General features: G+C 36.4%; 1 protein-coding gene across 1 annotated transcript in view; it reads right to left on the bottom strand.

Moving 5' to 3' along the window:
• The window catches only part of ADGRL4 (adhesion G protein-coupled receptor L4), a 110,471-nt gene extending 88,592 nt beyond the window's left edge, over positions 1–21,879 (bottom strand). Inside the window, exons 1-2 of the mRNA XM_031465455.2 lie at positions 21,756–21,879; positions 20,258–20,407 (exon numbers count right to left, since the gene is read on the bottom strand). Of these exons, the coding sequence (XP_031321315.2) occupies positions 20,258–20,407; positions 21,756–21,777 (172 nt within the window). The 5' untranslated portion in view covers positions 21,778–21,879. The remainder of the gene's footprint in view (positions 1–20,257; positions 20,408–21,755) is intronic.
• Between the last annotated feature and the right edge of the window lie 1,802 nt (positions 21,880–23,681).

The following is a 23,681-nucleotide window of genomic DNA, read 5'->3' as shown; positions in this document are numbered from 1 at the left end:
AAAAAATGAATTTGACCATAAGGGAGGTGTTCTGTAGCATTAGGATGCTTTGAAGGCACTTTAATCTTAATACATGTGTCATGAAACAAAAATAGATAAATCATGGCATGATTTAAAATATCATTTAAAAAGGATATTTTGGAAGGAGCTGTCAGTGCTATTTTTAATAGTAAATTTTCAATCTCAGATGATTTTTTTTCACTACCAAGAACATTTGTTAAAAAGAGCTTTAAATCTCAATATATAAATCAATACCTAACAGAAAACACATGAATTACAATTTCCATGCATCATTTAAGACAGGCTACCAGGGGACACTTGTCAAAGAGGACCTCGCCAGTACTAGTTGTCTCCAAATTACAGTGGGGGAAATTCACCCCAAAGCATGTGCAAAATAATCTACTGAGACACAGGAAAATGTTAGCATTTCTTCATTTACTGATATCTTTTCCTTTTCCCATTTCAGTTTTGGGGTGTTACATAATGTTGAGTGCTGCAAATATCATTTATAAATAAATGACATAGATGTGTAGTCTAAAAATTCTAATTTATAGCACGAACATAGGATAAAAAAAAATCACCATCATTAGTTAGAATAGGCTTGATTTCCATGTCAATTCTAATTATTTGGTAGTTATTGATCAATAGACTACTCTTGAGAAAATTCCAAGGCACTATTCAGTCAATGTTGGTAAAGGGTACTGCTATGGATTGAATATCTGTGCCCCCTCAAAATTCAAATATTGAATCCCTAATCCGCCAGTGTGATGGTGTTTGGATGTGGGGCCTTTGGGAGGTAATTAGGTCATGAAGGTAGAACTCTCATGATGGGATTAGTGCCCCTTTAAGGGGATGCAGTTACTAGAGCGCTCCCTCTGCACCACGTGAAGGTACAAAAGGAAAATGGCCATCTGTAGACCTGGAAGGGTGTTCTCTCCAGACATCCACTCTGCTGACACATTGATCCTGAACTTCCCAGCCTTCAGAACTTTGACATAAATGCTTACTGTTTAAGCCACCCAGTCATTACGGTATATATATATATTTTTAATAGCAGCCAGAACTAAGACAGAAATCATGATGCTCATCTGTGGGAGAAGACAGGAAGCATGACATCATTGGAACGATCATCTAGCATCCCGCTCTGGACACTTCTTGGTTATTTTATGTGGATAATTTTTTTGTTGCTATCCTTTCCTTTTCAATATCTCAAGACTCCTGTCATTTTCCTAGACGAGACACATTTCCTCCCTCTTTTGTCCCCCATCCCTCAAGGCTTCAAAATAGCACGTGAGGACGCTCTGGATGCCAAACCTGCATCTGTGCCCACATGGAAGCCAGAATCTCCCTCTGTTCTACACTCCCACTTAGCTTGGCTTTTCCTGTGCTTGAGATCCCCTCCGTTTTTGTCTTCATTGAAGCTACTCTTTCTTTTCTCTCATCTTCTACTCTTTGTCTACTCAATTCTTTCCAACAACCTTCACATTTGGTCAATTTCCATATGGGCTGTTTCTTTTACTTTCATAGCCATACAACTTAAAATGATTTCTTTGCTTCTCAGCCATGACTCAACCCATTCTAGATTGGATTCAGTCACCAAAATTTCACCCAAGTAATCCTTGCTAATGTCACTATTCGAACACTTTGTTAAAATAGTTACTAAACTTTTTTCAATTTTCACTGGGTCTTTCAATAGCATTTGAAACTGAACTCTTCCTCTTTCTTGAAATACCCATTTCCTTATCTTTAATGATAACACACAAGTTCTCCCTACCTTTGAGGCCACATTTCTGAACCTCCTATGTCAATTTTCCTTTCTCTGCTGATTAAAGATTTTAGTCTCTTAGGACCTGAGCTTAACTCCTCTTTGTTTTCATTCTATGATCTCTCTTATGTAGTCTCTCTAGGCAATCATATTTGCTTCCACGGCTTCCATTAATTAACATCAGTATTCTGCTAATGACTCCAAAAATTTCCTGTCTATTCAAGACTTTTCTGTGTTCCAGACTATTATTGTCTCCACCTAGATATAAGAATAGCATGACAGTCATACTATGTCCAAAACAGAACTCATCATTTCCCTCTATGTAGATTTCTCTTATCAAACGCATCAACATCCCCCCAATGGTTCAGACTGTAAATCTAAGAGGTGTACTTCACATCTCATCAAAATATGGTCACTGACCACAGCGTGTTAGATACATCTTCTATAATTACAGCACTGGACCAGCTACACTTCAACTTATTTTTGTTCTTAGAATTTGCATTTATTCATCATTCATTCTGCGCTTCCACTGTGATATACTGATCGTTCCTGCCTGCCATATCTATCCTCGGGTACATGCTTCATCAGGCTACCTCCCAACTCAGCCCTCAGCTCAAACGTTGTCTCCTTATGAGTCTTCATGACCACCCAGACCACTCAGACGATTAAGTAATCATTTGTGTAATTGTGTTTTTGATGTTTTCAGTCCTTCTAAAATCCACAAGAGCCACATATGCTTGCTCATGGCATTATATTTAACCCTAAAAAGTACCTGTTACATCACAGGTGCTCAACAAGTATTTTTTGAGTGAGTGAATGCATGAACTAATGAATGGTAAATTATACAAAAAAGCATCGGATCTGATTCAACCTTATTGCTCTGTTGTTAAAAAAGTAATCTATGCTAATTACAGACTAGACTTTTATGCTTATGATAAGGTATTATTTATCATACTACTTAAAGTATTTTTTAAATAGCTGCAGCATTTTTGTGTGTCTGTAATTTAGGAATATTGACAAATTAAAATAAAAGTTGAAAAATACATTAGAAATTTTAAAAAAGTAAAGAAATGTAAGATATAACCTAGTACTTTCTTGCCAAATTACAAAATGAAAGTAATAAAAACCAAACAAATGTTATTATATTCAGGATTTAAACACTTTATTTGCAGAAATTTTTAAAAAGTTCAAATGGCCATTAACTCCTTGAAAATAATTTTGAAATGACATGTTAAAAAAAAACGTAGGGAGGAGGAAATTTAAACTTAGGAGAGACTCATAGGAATTTTCACCACTCGCCAAGTGCTAAGAAGTTTTTAGAATATATTTAGTTGAAATTTAGTTTCAGAAGGATGCCTTTTCATTTGAATTTGTATTTAGCCTAGTTTTTTTCCTTATTCAATGACAAATTAATCTTATTATTATATACATGGATCTTATTATAAATACGGTAATCTTATTATACATAGCAACTTTATTATTTATATACACACAATGTACATATGTATCTTTTTCTTCTAATAAACTTTATACTAAAGTATCCTGGAAGTCTCTTTTTAAATTGCATAATAATAATGACAAAAATAAAACCTCATATGTAGAAATATCCATTACTTATCTATTTTTCCGTGTATTTATCAATCTTCATATATGTTTAAATAGCTAATTTCAGTAGGTGATTTGTTATGTCAAACAAAAATATTTAGAGTGTCATAATATATAGATTTGTTCAAGTTTTCATGTAAGCCCTATGTTTCTGAGCAATAAAAAATATGAATATTTATATGTTTGTTAATCAGTTATGAAAAATATTTATAGTGACTAGAACAAGCTGTTTTCTGATAGTTTATACTTTTAAAATCTGTTTCCTACTGTACTTTATATCCTCCATTAAGTATCATGTCTTCAATGTTAAACATTAAAAAAAAATAACTTATTGGTGTATACATATATACAATTTGGGAGACGTTAGTTCCTAAATATTCTTTTTAAACAGGCTTCTATGTTAAATTCAGTCTCCCACCATGCTGACCCAGATGACTGGTACAAAGGAAATTTAACAAAAATCACTCTTTAAAGAAAGCTTACTAATAAGTAAGTCATAATTTTTTTTTCCTTCAGACACAGCAAGCCTAAAATATAAGTTGAGAATTAATAAACCACTAACAAGTTAGACATCATATACCCTTATGTTAGGTGTGTGGTTAAGTGCTCACAGGTGCTGGCTGTTCACAGAGTCTGGGAAAAGCAGAGGAGTACTTTGTTATTATATGTGTAACCTTATTGACAGAGCCTAGCTGCCTAGATGATCTTAATCTGACTTTCTGGATGGTTTGGAAAAGTAGAAAAAAATAAGCCTACCAAAAACAATTTGGCAGGAAGTGACCGAATATTAATATTTACATTAATAACAGTTCACTTACTGAGGTCTTTCTATATGGCCAGTAACATGGCTAAGTGCTATATTCGTATTCTCTTCTTTAATCTTTAAAAAATATTTTGAAGTTGATTACGTGTACACCATATAGGAATTGGTTCAACTATGACAGCTAATAAATGACAGAACCAGGATTCCACCCGAGGGCCGGCTTCCTCAGAGGCTCTGCTACAGCCATAGCCATGCCCCTTCCAATAAACTGTAATTCTACTTTTGATCAGTCTCAGTTAAAACTGTCAGCAGTAGCTGAATCTAAAAAGTTGAGGCACAGATTTCCCAAGTGGGTCTCCATTGTAACGCTTCATTTGCTGAAATCTACTTTGAAATAAACAATAGTCATTTCTTCTCCCCTATATTCATTATTTGTACTTGATATTCTAGTTTTGAATATTTATCATAGGTCAAAATTTTATTTTAAATTCTCCTCCCTAAATGTACCATATTTCTAAGTGTATCGTTCAGTTTTAATTATTGTTATAAGGATAATTTCTTTCCTATTAATGAAGGAATTGATCTTCAAATATTAAGGCATTATTGATTGGTACTAAGTCCTTGGATCATAATTTATGAATCGCTGGAATCTTTTTATAAAACTGTATTGCCAATGAATATGAAAAAAGTATGTGTGTACAAATGAATCACTATGCTGTACACCAGAAATTAACACAACATTGTAAATCTATTATACTTCAATTTAAAAAATTAAAAAAAAGTATCACCAATAATTGATAAGACAGGTCTTCTTTTCTCAACGTAATAATGAAAGTGTATTATGGGTTATAATCTAAAACCTCAGATTAACTTCATTCTTCTTTATTCTTAAAGCAGCCATCTGATTTCTTAAAAGATAACTGTAAAGACATTATGGACTGTAAAACAACAGCTAATTCCTCTATTGAAAATTTTCAGACATATTTATCTACTAATCAACTGAAATTCAAAGTCCAAAACACATTTAAAAAACCGTTGTTCTCCACATGGTGTTGCGTTATGAAACTGCTGCAGTGAACATCACACTCGTTGAACAAACATAACACTGTAATCGAGCATCTGCTTGCCTTCCTGCATTGCATACACAGCAGAGATTTGCTGTACTTTTTTTAGTATTCTCAAACGGTTTCTGTGTTTATAAAGGTCCAGAAATTATCTTCAGAACTTATCCACCATATGGCACCAGGAAACCTGGCATAAGAACCTTTCTGACACAAAGGATACAGAACTCTCTTATTTCAAAATATCAACATTTTTCCACAAACGCAGAACTACCAAGCAAGTGTTAAACCACCTCAACTTCTGTTCAATCTTGTCAACATTGATTTTGTTGTCTGTACATCTCAACTTTAATTATCAAAAATGCACAAATACAGCACATTCCTTCCCTTCCCACTTTGAGTTCTCAATGTTAAACATGACTTCAATTCTATTTTTAATTATAAATTTGTTAAGACTTAGGATGTGTTCTTGATCAGCAGAGGGCCAACAGCATGACGTCTCTAAATAAGTATGACCAAAATTTTAGTTCTGAGGTTACACTCACAAAAGAGAAGTAAAATGGAGGTGTCCACTTTTCTGGATAATTACTGCATAGATACCTGATCTAGTTAGTAAACCCAAAGAATCGCAAGGAAAACATACATATATTTTGGTGTTCTCTGGGAAGATTTTTACAGATTTCACAATTTGTTTTAACTCTTCTCTGCAATTCATTTTTTCCCTCTGTAAATACAACCTGAGTTACCATCAATAAAATAAGCTAACATTTAAGACGTAGAGAATGCTGACAACTTAGCTACTTTCATTCTATTATAAAAATGCATTCTAAAATTTATTGAATAGCTTACATAACTAATAATATTTATGTCTATCTGGGCCCATGTGCACACACTTTTCAATTTTTAATTTGATAAATAGAACCTTTAAAATATTAGAAAATATAAAACACCATATTAATCTATAAATGATATACTCTTAAAGGCTCCACTTTCAATGTGAAACAACTAAACATAATGTCAATTACGTAAAATCTACTTGCTATGTCATGGGAGGAGATTATGCAGACCCCACAGTAGCGAAAAGTAGTTTCCTTCCCTATCATGGTGACAAAGTGATTAACTAGCGAGTTCAGCAGGAAGGAATGACATGCTTCCAAGTGTGTGTGGTTCCTTAAACTTCGTCAAGACACATTGCCAGATCTTTCAATTAATGTGTAGCAAGGTCACGAAATCAATTTCTTATCAGCCAAAAACACTCATACAGTAAATTTTATTTTCAAACCATAATCTCTAAATTAAATCTGCGTGCCTAAAAAATATAGCACAGAAACTCAGCCATTGGGTGTTCTGCCTGAGAGCGTTTTCACAAATGGCACAAGGCTTTGTATGCTATATATAGCCTACAATGTTTGGTTAGATTCTAATCTTCTAGAGAACGTCATTATCTTTTTCCATGGCAAATAAAGGACCAAAGTGTTAATTTCCTCCTTAAAATACGTACAAGGTTTGAACAGTTCTGGCATTCTACCTTCCAGCAATTTATTTGGGAACTTTTAAACAATTCTAACCCATGAAACTGTTTATGAATGAGGATTTCTTGATAATATAAATTAAGTACCTGAACAGAAATTGTGGGAGAAATCATGCTAATATGGAAAATAGCATTCTTTTGCAGTAAGTTCCATGTAAAGGGACCTTGTAGGAATTGAGCTTGTCTGACCAAAGACACTCAAGATAACCAAGTTTTTAATGGAAACTCTTTGACCTGAATATAAAATACATTACTTATTCCATTCAGGTACTGGAGTTGTTTCTCTATATTCCAATTTCTTTAAACAAGAGTATTTTTTCCCCTAATATCCTTATTATCATCCTACTCACAACTACCCATGAGACTACAGTAATTTAAGCCCTGGTGCCTTTTTTTCTCAATGGCAGTGAACCAAAAAGGTTAAAGGAACTGAAATATTTCAATTAATATAGCCTTAAGGTTTTAATATTCAGAAAATCACAATTTTCATGCCAGACAAATATGATTTGTTTTATGGTTTTTATGGTTCAAAATATTTGAAACATTTATACAAATGTTGCATACTAAACACTACACAGTGGTATTATCTCATACAGCTGACTAACAAATTCTACAAAATCTATTGTAAATTCAGATTCTTGGGACCAGTTTGAAAGTTGGTAAAATATAGGATATAAAATCATATTTCAAGAAAACAGGAAGAAGAAATCATCTGAGGTAATATACTAGAGTTTTTCAAAGCATTTTTCACACATCCTCCTAAACATGTAATCTTTTGGTTGATTTCAGCACTGCTAAACAGAATGGAAAGAATCTTTTCTAAAGCAAGGATGTGAATAACTCTTGGGAAGGGTTAAAACACATTTTTTTAAGGATTAAACAAAACATGTTTGTGGATGGAGACAGTATTTTCTTCATAATCTTCATAATTTTCTTCATAATCAATATATTGGAAGCATTAAAATTCTAATGAAGTAAAGTCACAGAGAGTAAGAATATTTTATTTCTTCCCAATTCATTCATGTGATCACTTATTCTACTTTAAATGAATTTAGAGCCTGATTTAAATAAACACAATGCAATCTGTTTTATTAACAGTCCTTCACTTTGCACGCATTAATGAAAAAAAAAATAAAACTTTACCTTAAGTAGGCAACTGAAGAATAAATATAGCTCTATGTAATGGTGTATTTAAAAATGATTAGCTCACTGCAAAGAATGATAAATGTGGGACAGGTATTTTCAATTGCACATAGACTTGAATTCTTTTTTGCAATTAAAGAAAGAACAAAGTACAAATATGATTAGAAGTAAGAATATTATTTTGTTACATACCAATAATGTCACACTTCCTAAGATTGTGAAAATGGCATATTTCTTACACAAAATGCAGAAGAAAATAACATAGTCACTGTGACTCCTGGGACTCTGAAGATGAATGAGAGTGTGGGTGCTTCAAAAATAGGAGGTCATCACAAGACATTAGTGCCCATATTGCAAATGACCCTGCCTTAGGACATACCACTTCCTAGTCCACAAAAATGTTCAAAAGAGCAGTAGATAAGTTAATGCAAAGTCAGTCTTGCACAGTGGATTATTCAAAATGAAGAAGGAAGATGAAGATAGTTTGGAGAAAACCAACATGAAGGTTATGGTGCTAACTGATCATTCACACAAATTTTTCCATCTGGCTATGATGGATAGTCTTGGATCCATTCAAGCAGGAATACTGTCCACAGTGTCTTAATAAATTCAGCACAGGCAAGAAATGATAAGAATGGGGTACCAATCAATCAGAATAAGTACTCAAAAACAATCCATTGTATTTTACAGATTCAATCCAAGGAATTTCAGGAGTGTCCAAGGATACAGTCAAAAAGAATTAGTCATTGTCCCCAAATAGCAGTCATTTGGGGGAGTCCCCAGGTGGTATTAAATGCAGACAGACTCCATCAAAACTTTTTCCAATATTACATATTAATACAAAAATAAAAAGGAAATATGACAACATGAAAAAACAAACAATTGTCCTTAACATATAGAAATGAGAAAGGCCTTGCTGAGAAAGTGACATGAGTACTGGGTCTCAGACAATGAGTCTCAGATTATAGTATTTCCAACATTGAAAGTGTCCAGTTTCTCCCCTGAGCACACACACAATTGATGATCCTGTCCCATTTATTGAATCTGACACAAAGTATTTTGATGCCTGGAAAAATATGAAATCCTCAGAATGGAGAAATTTGGGCACAGGTTTCCAGCAGAGAAGACCGCCCCTCTAATCAAGTCCACTCACACCATCCCTGGCTCATCTCACAGTCATCAGTGTTCTTTGGAAACTGCAACACAAGGGCAAGAACCATTTCAAAGCGTTTTGTTCAGATTGTTTGTTAAATGGCGCTTATAAAATTACATGACTTACAACCCTCCTCCCTACAAAATGAATACGTGTACCATTTTATTCAAAGGGAGTACACTCAGTCACCTACGACAGTGCTAAACCTCTCCCACAGGGGAGCAAATATAAAAATCAAGGTTTTATAGGTTTCTTGTGGGTTTTTAGTGATTTAGGTGACTCTGGTATTGTACTTCTTTGCTGATTGTATTATATTTAATACCTTACTTTTAGGACTGTAATACGGGGGGGGGGGTTCACTGAATTCGGGTCCAGAAATTCCTTCCAAACAAAGAAGACACCAGAGAAAACAAGTTTTCTTGTTGGAAATAGTGGAAAATACGTTTTATTTATGTTCCAACCTCTACTGATTTGTAACATCCACCTGGGGAACTTTGGGGTCACAACCTGGTTCAGCAGAAAAGACTATCATGGCGGCGTTACGGTTAGGAGTAGGGACGAGGGAGCACATGCAAGCAGATGAAAGCATCACCCGCACTGGTCATGCCAGCTCCAGAGATCAGTCAAGCAGGATAGCACAGTGGAAAGTGCACTGAGTTTAGAGGCAAGAGACCAAAATCCAGATCAGTTTCACGTTCATGTTTCCAACTGAGCCAAAAATCTGTTAGCTATCCAAAAAAGTAGATGAGCTGGAAATTGGCTACAGTTCAAATAAATGTCTCACAATAATAGAATCAAATAATTTTAAAACTGTAAGAGACATTAATAATGCTCCTAGTCCAATGCCGTGAGAATCCCACTTGAACAGGACTAGAATATACATAACAAGCTTGGAGACTTTGACACAATAATATTAAAATTTATTCCTGAGAATCTAGTTACTAGGGCTTGGCACACCCGGAGGGTTCCAAGTCATCGGGCTGGGATAAAAGGATATAAAAGAGGGATCCAATAATGGAAACCTGGAAGATAAGATTTTGGTGTAGAAATTTTCTTTTTAAGATGATGAGATAATATCACAGGATTTCTAAAATATACCTCCCCGCTTCTTTAAGCCAGAATTAGTCTCAGAGACTTTATATCTTTTGTTATTTTCTCTGCTACATTTTGTCAGATCCTTCTTCTATTAGATGGATATTCGGTTCTCCATGTTTAGTCCCCATTTCTTGGTTTTCTTCTCATATTTTCCACCTTTGCCTTTTAGTTCTGCAGTCTTTGGGTATTATTTTTCTGTCATTCCATTGCACATTATTGCCTCAATTTGGGAATAATATAGATTAGAAGATAAATAGATTTTACTGGAAGAGAAAAACAGGTTTGTTTTGCAGGAACAAGAAAGACTATTAACTAGTGGATTAAGGAAATCACTTGGGGGGAACAAACAACATAGGTTGGAAACTGCAGGTAATTACAATATTATAACCACAGATGTTATAAGTGAGTCAAAAGCAAAGTCTGAGTTGAATCAAATGGGGCAGAGGTTCTTAAAACAACACACTTTTTCCTGGGTACCAAGCAAGGGCTTCATCCTCAAATTATAATGTGAAAAATCAAGGGCAAATTATACAATTATGGTTAGAAAACACATCACCTTTGAGATAAAGTAGGGGAGGAATTTGGGAGAGGTCTGGGCATGGATAATGGAAAAGATCATGGTGGGGGGTGAAATTGGATTATTATAAATGGAGGGTGATATTGAACTGATGAACTGAAGTGTGTCTGGACTTATTCAGGTGTATCGTCCACTGATGTGTAAATAAATTTGAAATTTGTAGCTCCCCTGTTGTATGTGTGATCATTTTTGTAGGAAAGGAAACTCAGGACCAGAGACTTTAGTCTCCATCTTCTGGTGATTTTTAAGCCCTGGCTTGCATTACTGACAATTTTACCAGCTTATTGTCTTGATTCCTACTGCTATTAAAGGAGATGAGGACAAGGAGAAAGACGGTACAAGGAGCTGAATAGCACAAAGTTTATGGGATCTACCGAAGAAGAAAGTATTTTTTTGTGGTATGATAGCTCTTTCGTCCAGAGAAGCCTATTTGCTTTGTTTGTTTGGATACAAAATTTTTGAGAATCATTTTGGGGGTATGAACTGGAGTTTTTCCTTCAAGCTCTCTTCTCTCCCTAAAAAGTGTCTTTTTTTTTTTTTTTTTCAGGCCAGTTGTTCTATTTATTCATCGTTGTGTCTGTATTTTTGGCTTTTCTCCAGTGACTGGTTATCCTTAAATGACCCTCATGTTTATAACTAGAGAACAATGTTGATTACCACAGGTAGCGTGGCCCTGATTTTGCCTGCCAGACAATTACGACCTCTTCAGTGCAATAAAGCTTCAAGTTTCCTGTGTGGGTGGGGCACAGCAATGTTCAGGCAATATTCCAGGTAGCATAGGTGAGGAGCGGGCAGAAAGGTGGCATTAATTTTCAGGGATGACAGGCAAATGACAAGGTTTCCTTTGATAGTGTTTTCTTGGCTTCATTTGGGAGTAAACACCAATGGGAAATTTATGTAGCCTTAGGAAAATAATGTCTCAACCAGTCACCAAGATTTCCACTCCCTTTCCAGGAAGGGGAAAGAATATCTCCACCCCAGGGAAAAGACATTGTCTTCACTGAAGCCCTGTTTGTATATTCTGAACTGCCCTGTTTGTAGCACTGGATTTTGCTTTGAGAAGTTCATTCTTAATTTATAGACTTCTCATGGCCCTTCTCTGACTTTACAGATTTAGGAGGTAGATGAACAGGAGCTAAACAATTGCTCCTGGTCTAAGAATGTCATCAAGATATTAAAGTTTATAAATAGTTTTAATTTGCATGCACTTATTCCTAAGGTATCATAAATATAGACACTACACATTTTTTTTTCTTTTTATCAGTTATTTTGATAACGTAGTGCCAAAAAAGCGAAATAGAGGTAGGAGGGGTTAAACCACAATTCATTTTTATTTTAATGAGATTCAATTTCATTATTTGTAGACGTACCTCACATAGTAGTTTGAGGACCATATGAGGCAATTGTCTGAATGTGTTTTCTCTGGGAAAATTCTTTAATCTATTAATTGAGGATAATATTAGCCCTTACTTCAAAATTGTTATGAGGATTAAATTTATAAACTCATGTAAAGTGCTTAGAATAGTCTAGCTCACAGAAAGCACGAAAATTAACATCAATATTACTCTTTTCTTGTGAGTAAGCTGTAAATCTGAAGTCACTTACTTAAGCATTAAAGAGATTGCATAAGAAAGAAGAGAAATATTGGGAAAACGGATAATCAGAAGACTGGTTAATTTGCTTCCGAAATAACTGGAAGTTGGCTATGAAGTATGTGATGCCCATTAAAACTGGGACTATAGAGCACTGACAGTCCCAGAACAGAGGAAAGGCCATCAATTTGGCCAAATGAGGTTAGAAATCTTAACGTACTGACAAAACAGTAGAGCTATAATAAACGAAGCAGAAAAATTGAGACTCAGTCAGTCACTTCGTTGTGTTAAAGGTTCTATTCCTCAAATTCCTCTGTTCTTCTTTATATCATTATTCTCTTAAAAAGCAACAGAGGGCTAAAATGTAGGAAAATTCCACAGCTAGAGTGCAATCTTCATTTAATTTAAATTTCCTAGCAGCTCCTAAAGATGTGACTGGACAGAAAATATAAGCTGGGGGAAACTCCATGCTCACTTTGCATGCAAAATGAAAAATAATCCTAGAAAAAATGATACCAAATTTTTATTGTTATTGATGCTTTATCAGCAGCATATATCTGTGTATGTATATGATGAATTAATGTTTTAGCCTGAAGTAAAAACAAAAAAAGATAGTCTTCACTTGGGAAAAAAAAAAAACAAGACTCTAATAATGTCAAATCAGATGGTAAGTTTTATCTAGACTGATTTAACACAGAATTTTGAATAAGTCTTTTTGATGACTGAAATTGGAACTCAGAAGTTCCATGTTTATTTTTACTATTTTGGTTTAATTCTGTGTCATTAGTTATCTGATACTACTTTTCTGATCCTAAATATGCAAGTAATCCACCTAGAAAATACTGATTAAAAATAATTAAAAATAAATGAGACTTCTACATGAATAAATATTTTCATGTTTCATTATAGACTATTTGGGAAAATCTGTAATCTTATGTTCATCTTAAACCTTTCTTTAAAATCTCAAGGTATTTCTTAGTTTGTACTTCATTAATTCTCATAGTTGCCCTATGAGATAAACACGAAGGATGATTTAGAAAAATGATCCCTGAAACTCAGTCTGTAAAAATGGCATTGTCAAGTCAGATCAAGTTTTTAGTTTTAAAACTGTGAAGCGGATCACTGAAACTCAGGTGACACAAGCAAGCCCTGTGTCTTTTTTTTTTTTTAAACTAAAACATGAGCTTAAAGAAAGTTTTTATAATGGTTTATTCTTTTATTTTTCTCTTTCTGTATGTTAAAGGAATCTGTAATCTTAAGGAGTGAATATTCTGAGGACGTTCCATCTAATTATTGTGGTTGAGTTTATCCTCTGTATTGTCACCTTTCTTGTCAACAGATGAAAGAGGTCGTATTTCCAGTACAAGGAAAAGGACTTCTGAAATTGGCAAAGGTTATTTTATTTATTTGGATGAAGTTCACAGAAATCATGCATCCTGGAATGTAAGCCTTGAGTTAATTTAGACTCTCATTCCTTAAATTGGTTACATTTTCCATTCAGTACAAGAAGTCCCAGGGAAACCTGTACCTCACTTTAAAAAAAAAAATTGGAGTTCACTCTGATGTGTTTCTAGATAGCTGTGTATCAATTTTTTTTTGTATTAGTATTCATTTACCTAAGAAATTCCTCTGGAATATGTAAAAATATGTTTGTTTTACAAAAACATTTGCTTCCTTAAGAATTTTAGTAACAAATTACATATGAAGGAAGATGTGTGTGCAATGTTATTGAAACATATATTTCCAAATCTTTCAATATTCTTTAAATATTACTTAAAAACCAAAAGGCATTTCTTTCCAAGGATTGGAATAAGGAGAAAAGAGAGAAGGAGAAAAAGAAGGAGAGAGAGAGAGACGGAGGGAGAGAGAGAGAAAGAAATCAAAGAAAATGTTTGTCCCGACTGCTGCTCAATTTTCTACTCCTAAGTTCCAGTAACATAAAATTTAATAAATGTAAAAGGACAAGAGAGGTTGCAGATGAACTACCAGGAAAGCTGATGATGCCTGATAAGAAATGAAAAAAAAATATTCAGAAGATACCATTTGAAGATTTAAGTCAAAAAGACAAGATTTAGAAGTTTCTGTGAACAACGGCTTTCTTAGAGGCAGTTTTGAGCCACTCCACCTTCAGGGTTTGTAACTGCACAGAAGTTATACATGGGTACAATTTAAAAGTAATTTATAAACTTTAACTTTCCTTGTTTTTGTTCCAAACTGTCTCACCTAATAAATAGACTAACTTGGGTCAAGAGAGTATTTAATTTGCCAGGATATGCAAAGCTAAACTGATGGACCACCTTTTTTCAGTAACAGAAACACCATGTTGGTATGCTAAGTTATTAAGGGTACCATTTTCTAAATTCTCAAAGCTATAATAAATTTTGAAACTGACAGAGACAAAATATATACACCCATTGTTAAAATAAGTAAATGATCTTGCCTCTTTCTCAATCATTTCTAAAGGTAATTATGGTGTTTGATCACACAAGAAAATGCTTGGTCTGTTCCCCAAAATGCACTGATACATTTTATGACATATTTGTCCTACATTGTAATGTTTATTTTATAAAATATTTTCATTAATAACTGCAAAATAAATATATTTCTGAATAAGCTGGCATACACTTAGAATCTAGTTCAACAATGTATTAGGTCTCTTTGTTACTTTTAGAGCTAGAGATACTAACAATATTTTTGGAATGGCATTCATGAAGAATAGGTAATGTTTGAGATGAACACATGAAAATAACACACCTATCTTTAAATAAATCACAGAACATAAGCATCTGAATGAGAATTAACAATATGCAAGTCAGTACATTTATTCCACTGATCTCGCTATTATATATAATATCAAAGCATTTCAAAATTTTTTGAATTGTCTTTGTTCCAGGCTATGCATGCAAAATATTTCACTTCATATTACTTTTTAACCATACACTATTTTCTTAAAACAATTTTGGCAAGTAATCTTCCAGTTTACCCATGAAATTTGGCTGAAAGTTTCTCTTAGCTGTTTCTGAAAATTAAATCCACTCTCAAAATCTCACTGCCATTGAGGACAGGGAAATATACACATACAGTTAAATAATTTAATTTATTATATTATATATAAAGTGAGAGTTCTAATAAAATATTGAGTACTGGCGGCATCATTTTCATAATTGAATTATCTCATAATTACATTTATTTGAGTGAGAAGTGGGTGATATCCACTAGTTTATGTTATTCTGACATGCTTGTTTTTAAAAATCATTGACATACGTAACATGACCTCATAAAAGTCAAAAGGTATATAAACACACACACACATATCATATAAATGTGACTACATGATTAAATATGAAATATCGTGGAGATGTGATGCAAAGAATACTTAACAGCAACCTTTCTGTTCACATTTCTATCACAGACATTACCAGTTCATTAAATATTTAAAACGGCAGCTATTATTAGGACATAGTTTAGATAGTAAATCTTACTGCGTTAACGTCTGTGTATATGTACGACACACACACACATTTTGTATGCTTTGCATCTGTTCTGATGATTCTTGGTTCACCCATTTTAATGCGCATCCTCTTTATTACTGAAGAACAACTATTGTGGAAGCAATCACGTGTCCTCAGCACGTCAGTTTCAGCCTGGGCAGATTCATGCTAGTGGACTATTTTAATTAATATTTTTCTCACATTATAAACCCCTGGACGACTCCTTCTTTCTGACTCTTGGAAAGCCATCGTGACGCAGTTCTCTCTGCCTTTACCACCATCACGCTGCTCTCTAGTTTATGATGGTGTTCTTCCCGTTGAGTTTTACAAGCATACGTACGGTTATTAGATAATAATGAAAAACTGCTTTTCAATCATACAGTATGTCCCCCTGAGTGCAGGCATGCTTCCCTGTGAAGTGCTTGTGACGCTGTTCGTAGCAGGCATGTTCTGCGCTATGGAAAGACTTCCGCGCATGTGTACAGGTAGTCCGTTGCATCCTTCCTGAGCCTTCGTGACCTTAACCGGGGCAATTGTTTCCCTCCTCCCCGTTCAGATTCCACGACACGTCCAAGAACACAGCCCCACTTAATGAGTTTGTACGAGAGCTGGGAGACCACTTTCTCGCACCCGTCCATCCTCGTACCCAACACGCACTGCACAGCCTCCTTCCCCCGTCCCTGCTTCTCCTTCTCACAGCTCAGCTGATTCCAACTCAGCCAGCACTGTGTTCCAGGTGTGCACAAAGATTCTTCCAGCCCTTTCAACTTTCCTTCCCTTTTTTTAACACCTTCCTTATTACCTGGAGGAGGAGGAATCTTTCACTTCCTATATTTGTAATTATTATGCACCAGAAGGTAACCAAAAATATACTGAGAACCATAAGGAATAGCAATAGCAGTGTACGTCTAAAGAATTAAAATAACTTAAATTTTATGGTTAAATATCTTCAACAATTTCAAAAGCCTTTGACTGTACCCCCAAATTTCTACACAAACTTTTCCATTTTTTATCTTAAAATATACTTATCAGCATAGAGATGAGTGTGTAAATAAACTCCATTAATGCCTCAATACAGTGGTAAAAAATAAATTCCTATTCACATGATACTGTTCTACCCATCTGGTTTAAAAACATGTACTACACTAAATATATCAGGTGACTAGTAATATGCTGACAGTTTTGGTAATCTGCAGAAGGCTGAGGTCCCAGGGCTTGAGTCCTAGCTTTTCCAGGTTAGCCTTGGGACGCTGGGAAAATCGCTTAAGCTTCCAAAGTCCTGCTTCTCTATGTTCAAAAGGCGACAGCATGGAGCCCAGCAAAAGCTGGTTATAACCAGTCATGATGGTGTTTGTGAGTAAAAGACAGCAACTGTAGATTTTATTTCAAAAGCTTGTTATGAAAATTAAAACTATATTGGGTAGAAGCAGCATAAACTATAATGAACTGTACAAATGGGAAGTGCTATTTGTTTTATAGATTGGGAAGGTAGCCTTTTGTGGGCTGCCAGCTAATCCTTTCTTACTCGACCTAACGGGGCCATCTTTGTAACACACACTATGTATCGTGTAACTCAGCTACTTAATACCTGCCAATAGCTTTTTTTTTTTTTTTTTTTTTTTTATTGTTAACAGAATAAAGTCCATGCCCTGGACACCTTGACTGAATTCCCACTGATCCCTCAGCTAGTGGACCCTGTGATACATTTCCAGCATGAAATACTTAGGAGTGCCTTAAAAATACACACGTGTTCAACTTCTAGGTCTTTGTCACTGCTGATTCCTTTTGCCTGACTTCTCTTTGTCACTTTGGCAATCTTGATAAGACCTATTTATTCTCAATTCTAAGCTTAAATGTCACCTCCAATTGGAAAGCTTCCCTGCAGTTGATTGCACATCTCAAATTTACCTCTTTTTATACTTTTTATAACATTGTATCAAATCATTAAAATAGTTCTGTAACTGTCCTCAGACATACTAGAAATCAAGGCCAATTTCTTATTTATGATGTTAATCCAAGCGCATAGCAGTGTTTGTTAAGCAGAGGCCTTATGGGTCAAACAGAACGAGTAATAATGCAGGCACTGGAATTAGACAGACTTGGGCTTAAATCTTGGCTCCATCACTTATTTGCTGTGTCAGCTGAGAATTTCACCTAACCTTCTTAAAACTCTATTTCCTTGTAGATAAAATGGGAGTAATAACGGATGAAGGCATTATGCTAATTAGTATCTTCGATTCAGTGCTGACGACAATGACGATGATGAAAGTACTCAATAAATACGGTTCAATAAAAAGATAATTAAATGAAATAAATTCACTGCTATTGAAACTTGTTTCTAGGGGACCATGCAATCCCAATTCTGAGTAACTTGTTCAAAACTAGCTCTTGGAACAGAATACATTTAGCAATGTTGGGTTACTACATAATATTTATTTGGCACGCCTTTGAGGGAGCCAGATTTTTTGAAGATTATAAAGATGATGAAGATGATGTTAATGATGCCAAAAAAAAAATCAACTTTCCTTCCTCAAGAAGTAGGCATCCTCTGTAACAGAACTTCTGTCCAGTGATTTCTTAATAGCCTACCAACAGTCTTAGAGAAATATAAAGAAAGGTGGGGGATCTCTTTAGAGATCTTCAAACTCTTCAAACCCAAAATACAACCTCGACTATCCAGCATTTGAAAATACAGTGCTTTAATTCCAAAACAATATTAAATATATTTCTGGAAAAAAGTGTCAAAAATCTGTCAGTGAATTAGTAAAAGGTGAAAAAGATAAAAACCATGGTTTGAACACTGTTAAGAGGACATTGGAAACCTCAGACAGTGAATATTAAAACAAGTGAATATATAACATTCTTTAAATAAGGAGAGAATTTAAGTTCAGAAGAAAATTCCCATTCAAATTATGTTCTGTGCAAAAAGAAACTGCAGGGCCAAAGGTCTTGAAATATTTTTATTTTCCACGGAAAATATTATCTGCCCTTCAGCTGGCTATTGACTTAACAGCATGGGGGAAAAACAACTGCATCGGATAATGGAAGATGTGTTTTTAGAAGAAATCATTAAAAACATGATTAGAAGCTGGTTGGCTGCGGAAGGTCCAAATTGTCAAAAATTATTGATGTTTACGATGGTAATCATGACAGCTGAAAAGTATCTAAATAACAAAAAGGCAACGCTGCTTATGAAGTGCTGGGGTGCAATTTGTAATGATTAGTGGAAAAGCACACTAATATGTTTGATGCAGTATTTTGAAGGTCACTCAACTATCAACTTGCTGTAATGCCGTTCAATTAAGTACACAATAAAGACCTAAGATTATTTATGGAAGGAATTTTCTAGTGCTTGTAGAATAGTAAATGACAAATCCCGGCTGTATGTACAAGCAGAAACGCCTGATCTAATGCACCATTAAGCAACTGCAGCTTTGCTCCACATTTTTTAAACATTAAACTAATTATGATGAGGTCTGGTCTTACTATATACTGCGTATTTAATCTTTTTTAAGAGCCTATCAAATTGAATCACCAGACACAACTTGTTTATGCTATAAGCAAACACATGCAATATTAACAATGTACAATATCCTGGCTTAATTAGAAAAAGTCCATGTTATCTTAAATACATTTAGGAGTGTAATACTACACAGTTCTAATGTGAACTTGCCATTTAATTATATTTTAAAACTAATTTATGTTACTTGGAATTTTTCTTTCTCTCTCTCTCCTGCATAGAATGCTGCTCTGTTGACCTACTTCAAACTAGATTCTACTAAAAATGAAAGCAAGAATAAAGAAAGATTGAGCGAGCCTTTAGGAAAGAAGAGGAGTGGTGGTGATGAAAACCACAGACAAAAATGACGCAAATTTGATTACTGGATGGTGATCTGTTCATCAAGCCGATGGGCTAAATTGTACCTGAGGAGGGATTTTCTGGGCATTTTTGCTCTGGGCTCTAGCCTAAAGTTCCATAAACGGGATCTTCTTTTTCAGACAAGAATATATTTCAAATTTTTCTTTCTGTCTCTCTCTCTCTCGCTCCAGGGCATATATGCTGGGTATGCAGGAGAAAACTTTGAATCTCTTAATAATTGTCTCAAATTTAGACACTCAATACCTGAAGAAGATATCTGTGGGCAACACCTATCAGTATAGCCTGGACTTCATGAATTCTCTGTTCTTTTGTCTCTAAAGATACTGACCTTGCTCTCTACAACCTCGTTTTTCAGCTTAGGTTCAAAGGCAATCTTTACCAAAAATAAGATACATGTAGAGTCAACAGAAATCAATAGTCAAGCATAAATTCTGACCTAGGGAGCTCAGACTTATTGTTTAGTAATTAAGCTTTTTTATCAATGGCATGAAATCAAACAGTGTACAGGAAAACAACTTCATTTCTTGGGCAAGAAAAAGAGCCATCACATCAGAATTTAGTCTTACAATATAATCCAAAAGAGGTGCTAAAGATTGTTTACCTTCACAGATTGTGACACCGTTTCCTGAAAATCCAATGTTGCAGTAACAGCCTTCAGCTCCATTCCGTATTTCACATTTTGCATTTGGGACACAGGGTGTCTTGGTACAGTTTTGAGTGTAGGAACGATTCAGCAAAGTGGAAAAACCCACTAAAGAAAATAGAGAAGCACACCCTTTAAAAAGAAAAAGAAAAACCTTCCCCCATTGTTGAGTAGTAGACTACGTATACATTAATATCCTTCTTTCTTTCCATTTGGATAAACGCATCATGAGAATTTTCCCCCAGGGAGCATTTAGGTGAATAACAGGACAAGAGCAAGTAAGTAAAAAAATTAACTTTTCTTCAGCCTCATCGTTTACCAAGTAAATCTCAACTGAGCTAAAAGTAATACACAATCTGGGCTTTATAAAGAAAACCGCATTCTTGGATAACTGGCCCCTTCACTCTGAGACGAAATACTTTAAATGGTCACTGCATGATTATAAAGGAATATTCATCCTCTGGGGCACGATTCTGTGCTGAAATCAAGGTCAGCTGAGTATCGGAGTCTTTCCAGAGTTAAATCTCTATTATTTCATGATGAAGAGCAACAGATCATACTATCCAGGAAGATAAATGCAATTATGTTTTTTTTCCCCTGTATTCTAATGATCTTCTAAAATTCTGCCTTTTCCATAGTGAAGTTTCTTTCACATGTTCTCCCATTAGGGGGAAAAACAATCAATTCAACATATGGGTCAAAGATTGATCTTTCAGAAACAGAACACCAAACACCACCAACCATATGCAGCGTTAAAAGAGAACAAGCCTTTATTTCAGAGTTATTGAAATCAAAGTTGGCAGTGGTATTTTGTGGGCTGGTAGGAAAAGATAAGGGAAAGCATAGGACGTTCCTCTATTTTTTTTTTTTTTTTATTGTTGTCCTAGGACTTCTCAAGACAAGCCCACTTGGGATGGACAGTTATAAATCATGCCAGTTATTATTCTGCAAATAGCCATCTGAGATAAATTACCCTTATCTGGTAACAAAAGATTCTTAAACATTCAATTCTAAATCCCAGCCTCACATAGGGCTGTACACACTGTGTAAACCAGAATTAATTCAGCCTCAAAGGCGTGATTTATTCTCTCCGTACAGTATCATCGAAATAGTACTTGAAGTGAACCCCAAATCTGGGCTGAGCGGCAGTCCCCTTCAAAGGCCAGAAAACCTCCCAGAAGTGTTAATGGTTTGGATTTCCCCAGTTTCTCGGGGGAGGATCAGAAGACTTGTCAAAGGCTGAGACTTCGGGGACTTTGTCAGGAGGAGTGAAGAGGGGCCTCAGTCCCTGGGCCCTGAAGAGCGAACTCCAGAGTTGAAAGGCCAGGGAGAAAAACATCCTGAGAAGGGCTGTGCCGCTTGGAGTCTTGGCCAAATCCACCTGGCACGTGAGTGCCACCCTGGAAACCTCTGACTCCCTGCGAGTGCACCCGGGGCCCGGGGCGCGCGGACTCACCTAGGAGCGGGAGGAGTCTCATTGGCGGCGCCGCGGTGCAGGCGGTGGCGGTGGCGGTGGCGGAGCAGCGGGGCGAGCGGGCCGGTACCCGGGGTGCGACGGGGCGGGCGCGCCAGGCTCCGGCTCCGTCCCCTGTGACGCACCCGCTTCCTCCGGACACTTTCCGGCCTCTTTTGTGTGAGCGTGTGAGGAGCGCGGAGTCCGCCGGCCACGTCCGGCCCCGGCCCCCGCGCCCCCGCTGACCTCATGGGCCGCTGGTCCCCAGCGCTCCGCGCACCCCGACGCGGGGATGGTGCCCCCTCCCCAGGCGCAGCGTCGGGGCACGACCCTCAGGGCCGGTGCCCAGCAGTCAGCGCGCCAGAGACCCACGGAGCGTGCCCCCTGAGTTCTAGAACTGCCTAGGCCTTAGGGGTCCTTCCTCCAGCCTCAGTTCCAGGACACAGATTTCTCTTACTCACTAATACGTTTCCCTGAAGGTCTATGGGCCCAGAAGTAGACTGGAGCTTGGCGCCAACCGGGGCCTTCGTTTCCAGCGTTCAGTCCTCATCTTGCTGGGATCCAGGGTTCCAGACTGTAGAAGAAGGATCTGCACTATCTTGCTACAGGTCAGGATTGTGCCTAAAACGGCTGAGTGGCAACCCAGCAAACCAAAAAGCCAAGTGTCAAGAACTACGTGACTGTGAAGTACAAAATGCTGATTTCCACTTTCAACTAAAATTTACGCTCCCCTCACCACCCCCTCCCCGGAACACCCGTTGCAATGCACGTAGGTTTCCTTTTTCATGTTACACTATATGAGTTGATTACAGAGACACAGCTCATTCAGGTTGAAACACAGAAATAAGTCTAGTGTAAAAATTTTGAAATAACTGGCAGGCAAGGCTGATCCATAAGGACCGAAAGCGGATCAGTGGTTGTCTGAGGTTGGGGAGGGGGCCGACTGCAGAGAGGCACTAAGGGAAATGGGGGGTCATGGGAATAGTCACCATCTTGATGGGGGTGGTGGTTCCCTAAATGATGCATTTGTCAGACCTCATCTCTTAAAGTAGTGCATTTTGTTGCATGTAAATTATACCTCAGTAAAGTTGATTTAAAGAAAAGAAATGACTGATGTTTTTGTCACTGACACAAGTCATGTCACCTTTAAACAGTTGGGCATGCCTTTGCTATATTTCATATGCATTCTGTTTAATTTAGTAAACGTCTGCTAAGAATCTACTCTGTACAGACAGTACCCTCACAGAGATGGACAAGCTGTGGCCCTTGGACGCCAAAATGATTGTAAACTAGCAGGGCAATAACTAAAACTGGTCACAGTGACATAAGTCACAATGATATATGTGCTCATGTATAGACATGGCTCCTTGCCTCTCCACTGCGTCTTCCTAGACACTTTCTAGCTTAACTTAATTCCCACAAAAAGCATCTGAGTGTGGTCCTACAATACATGAGGGGAATGAGGAACAGAGCTGTTGTGTGACTTGCCCAGAGTCACAGAGTTAGTCTAAGTGACTGGTTCTGTTAGACCCAGTGTATTTTGCTTCCATGTTGGTTGGTGCTGTCAGTCTCCCAGCTCTATTCCATCTACAGTGGTACCACCCTCAGAAGGATGCTGCAAAAATGAGTAATCAGTGACTGCTATTCAGGGAGTCTGGAAAGGCAATTTAGATGTCCTAAATGCCAAGAAAAATAAGTTTTGGTCTTTGTTGCTAATTGCTTTTCTTTTGAGAGTCCTTTTCCTTTTTTTTTTTAAAGCTAGACAGTGATTCAGTGAATAAAACTCTGGCAGCAGTCTGTATGAGGGATGTTATGGAGACATCAAAGACAAGGATGCCAGAATAGTCCAGGAAATGGACCACAGGTGCCTGAACAAGGATTGGAATACTGGCATGGGGAAAGGATTAGATAAAGAAAATTGACATCTGG

Source organism: Camelus dromedarius, chromosome 14 (genome assembly GCF_036321535.1).
Source record: "Camelus dromedarius isolate mCamDro1 chromosome 14, mCamDro1.pat, whole genome shotgun sequence".
In the NCBI taxonomy this organism is placed as follows: Eukaryota; Metazoa; Chordata; class Mammalia; order Artiodactyla; family Camelidae; genus Camelus; species Camelus dromedarius.
Note: the sequence above shows the minus strand (reverse complement) of the source record. Positions and strands in the feature narration are given on the sequence as shown.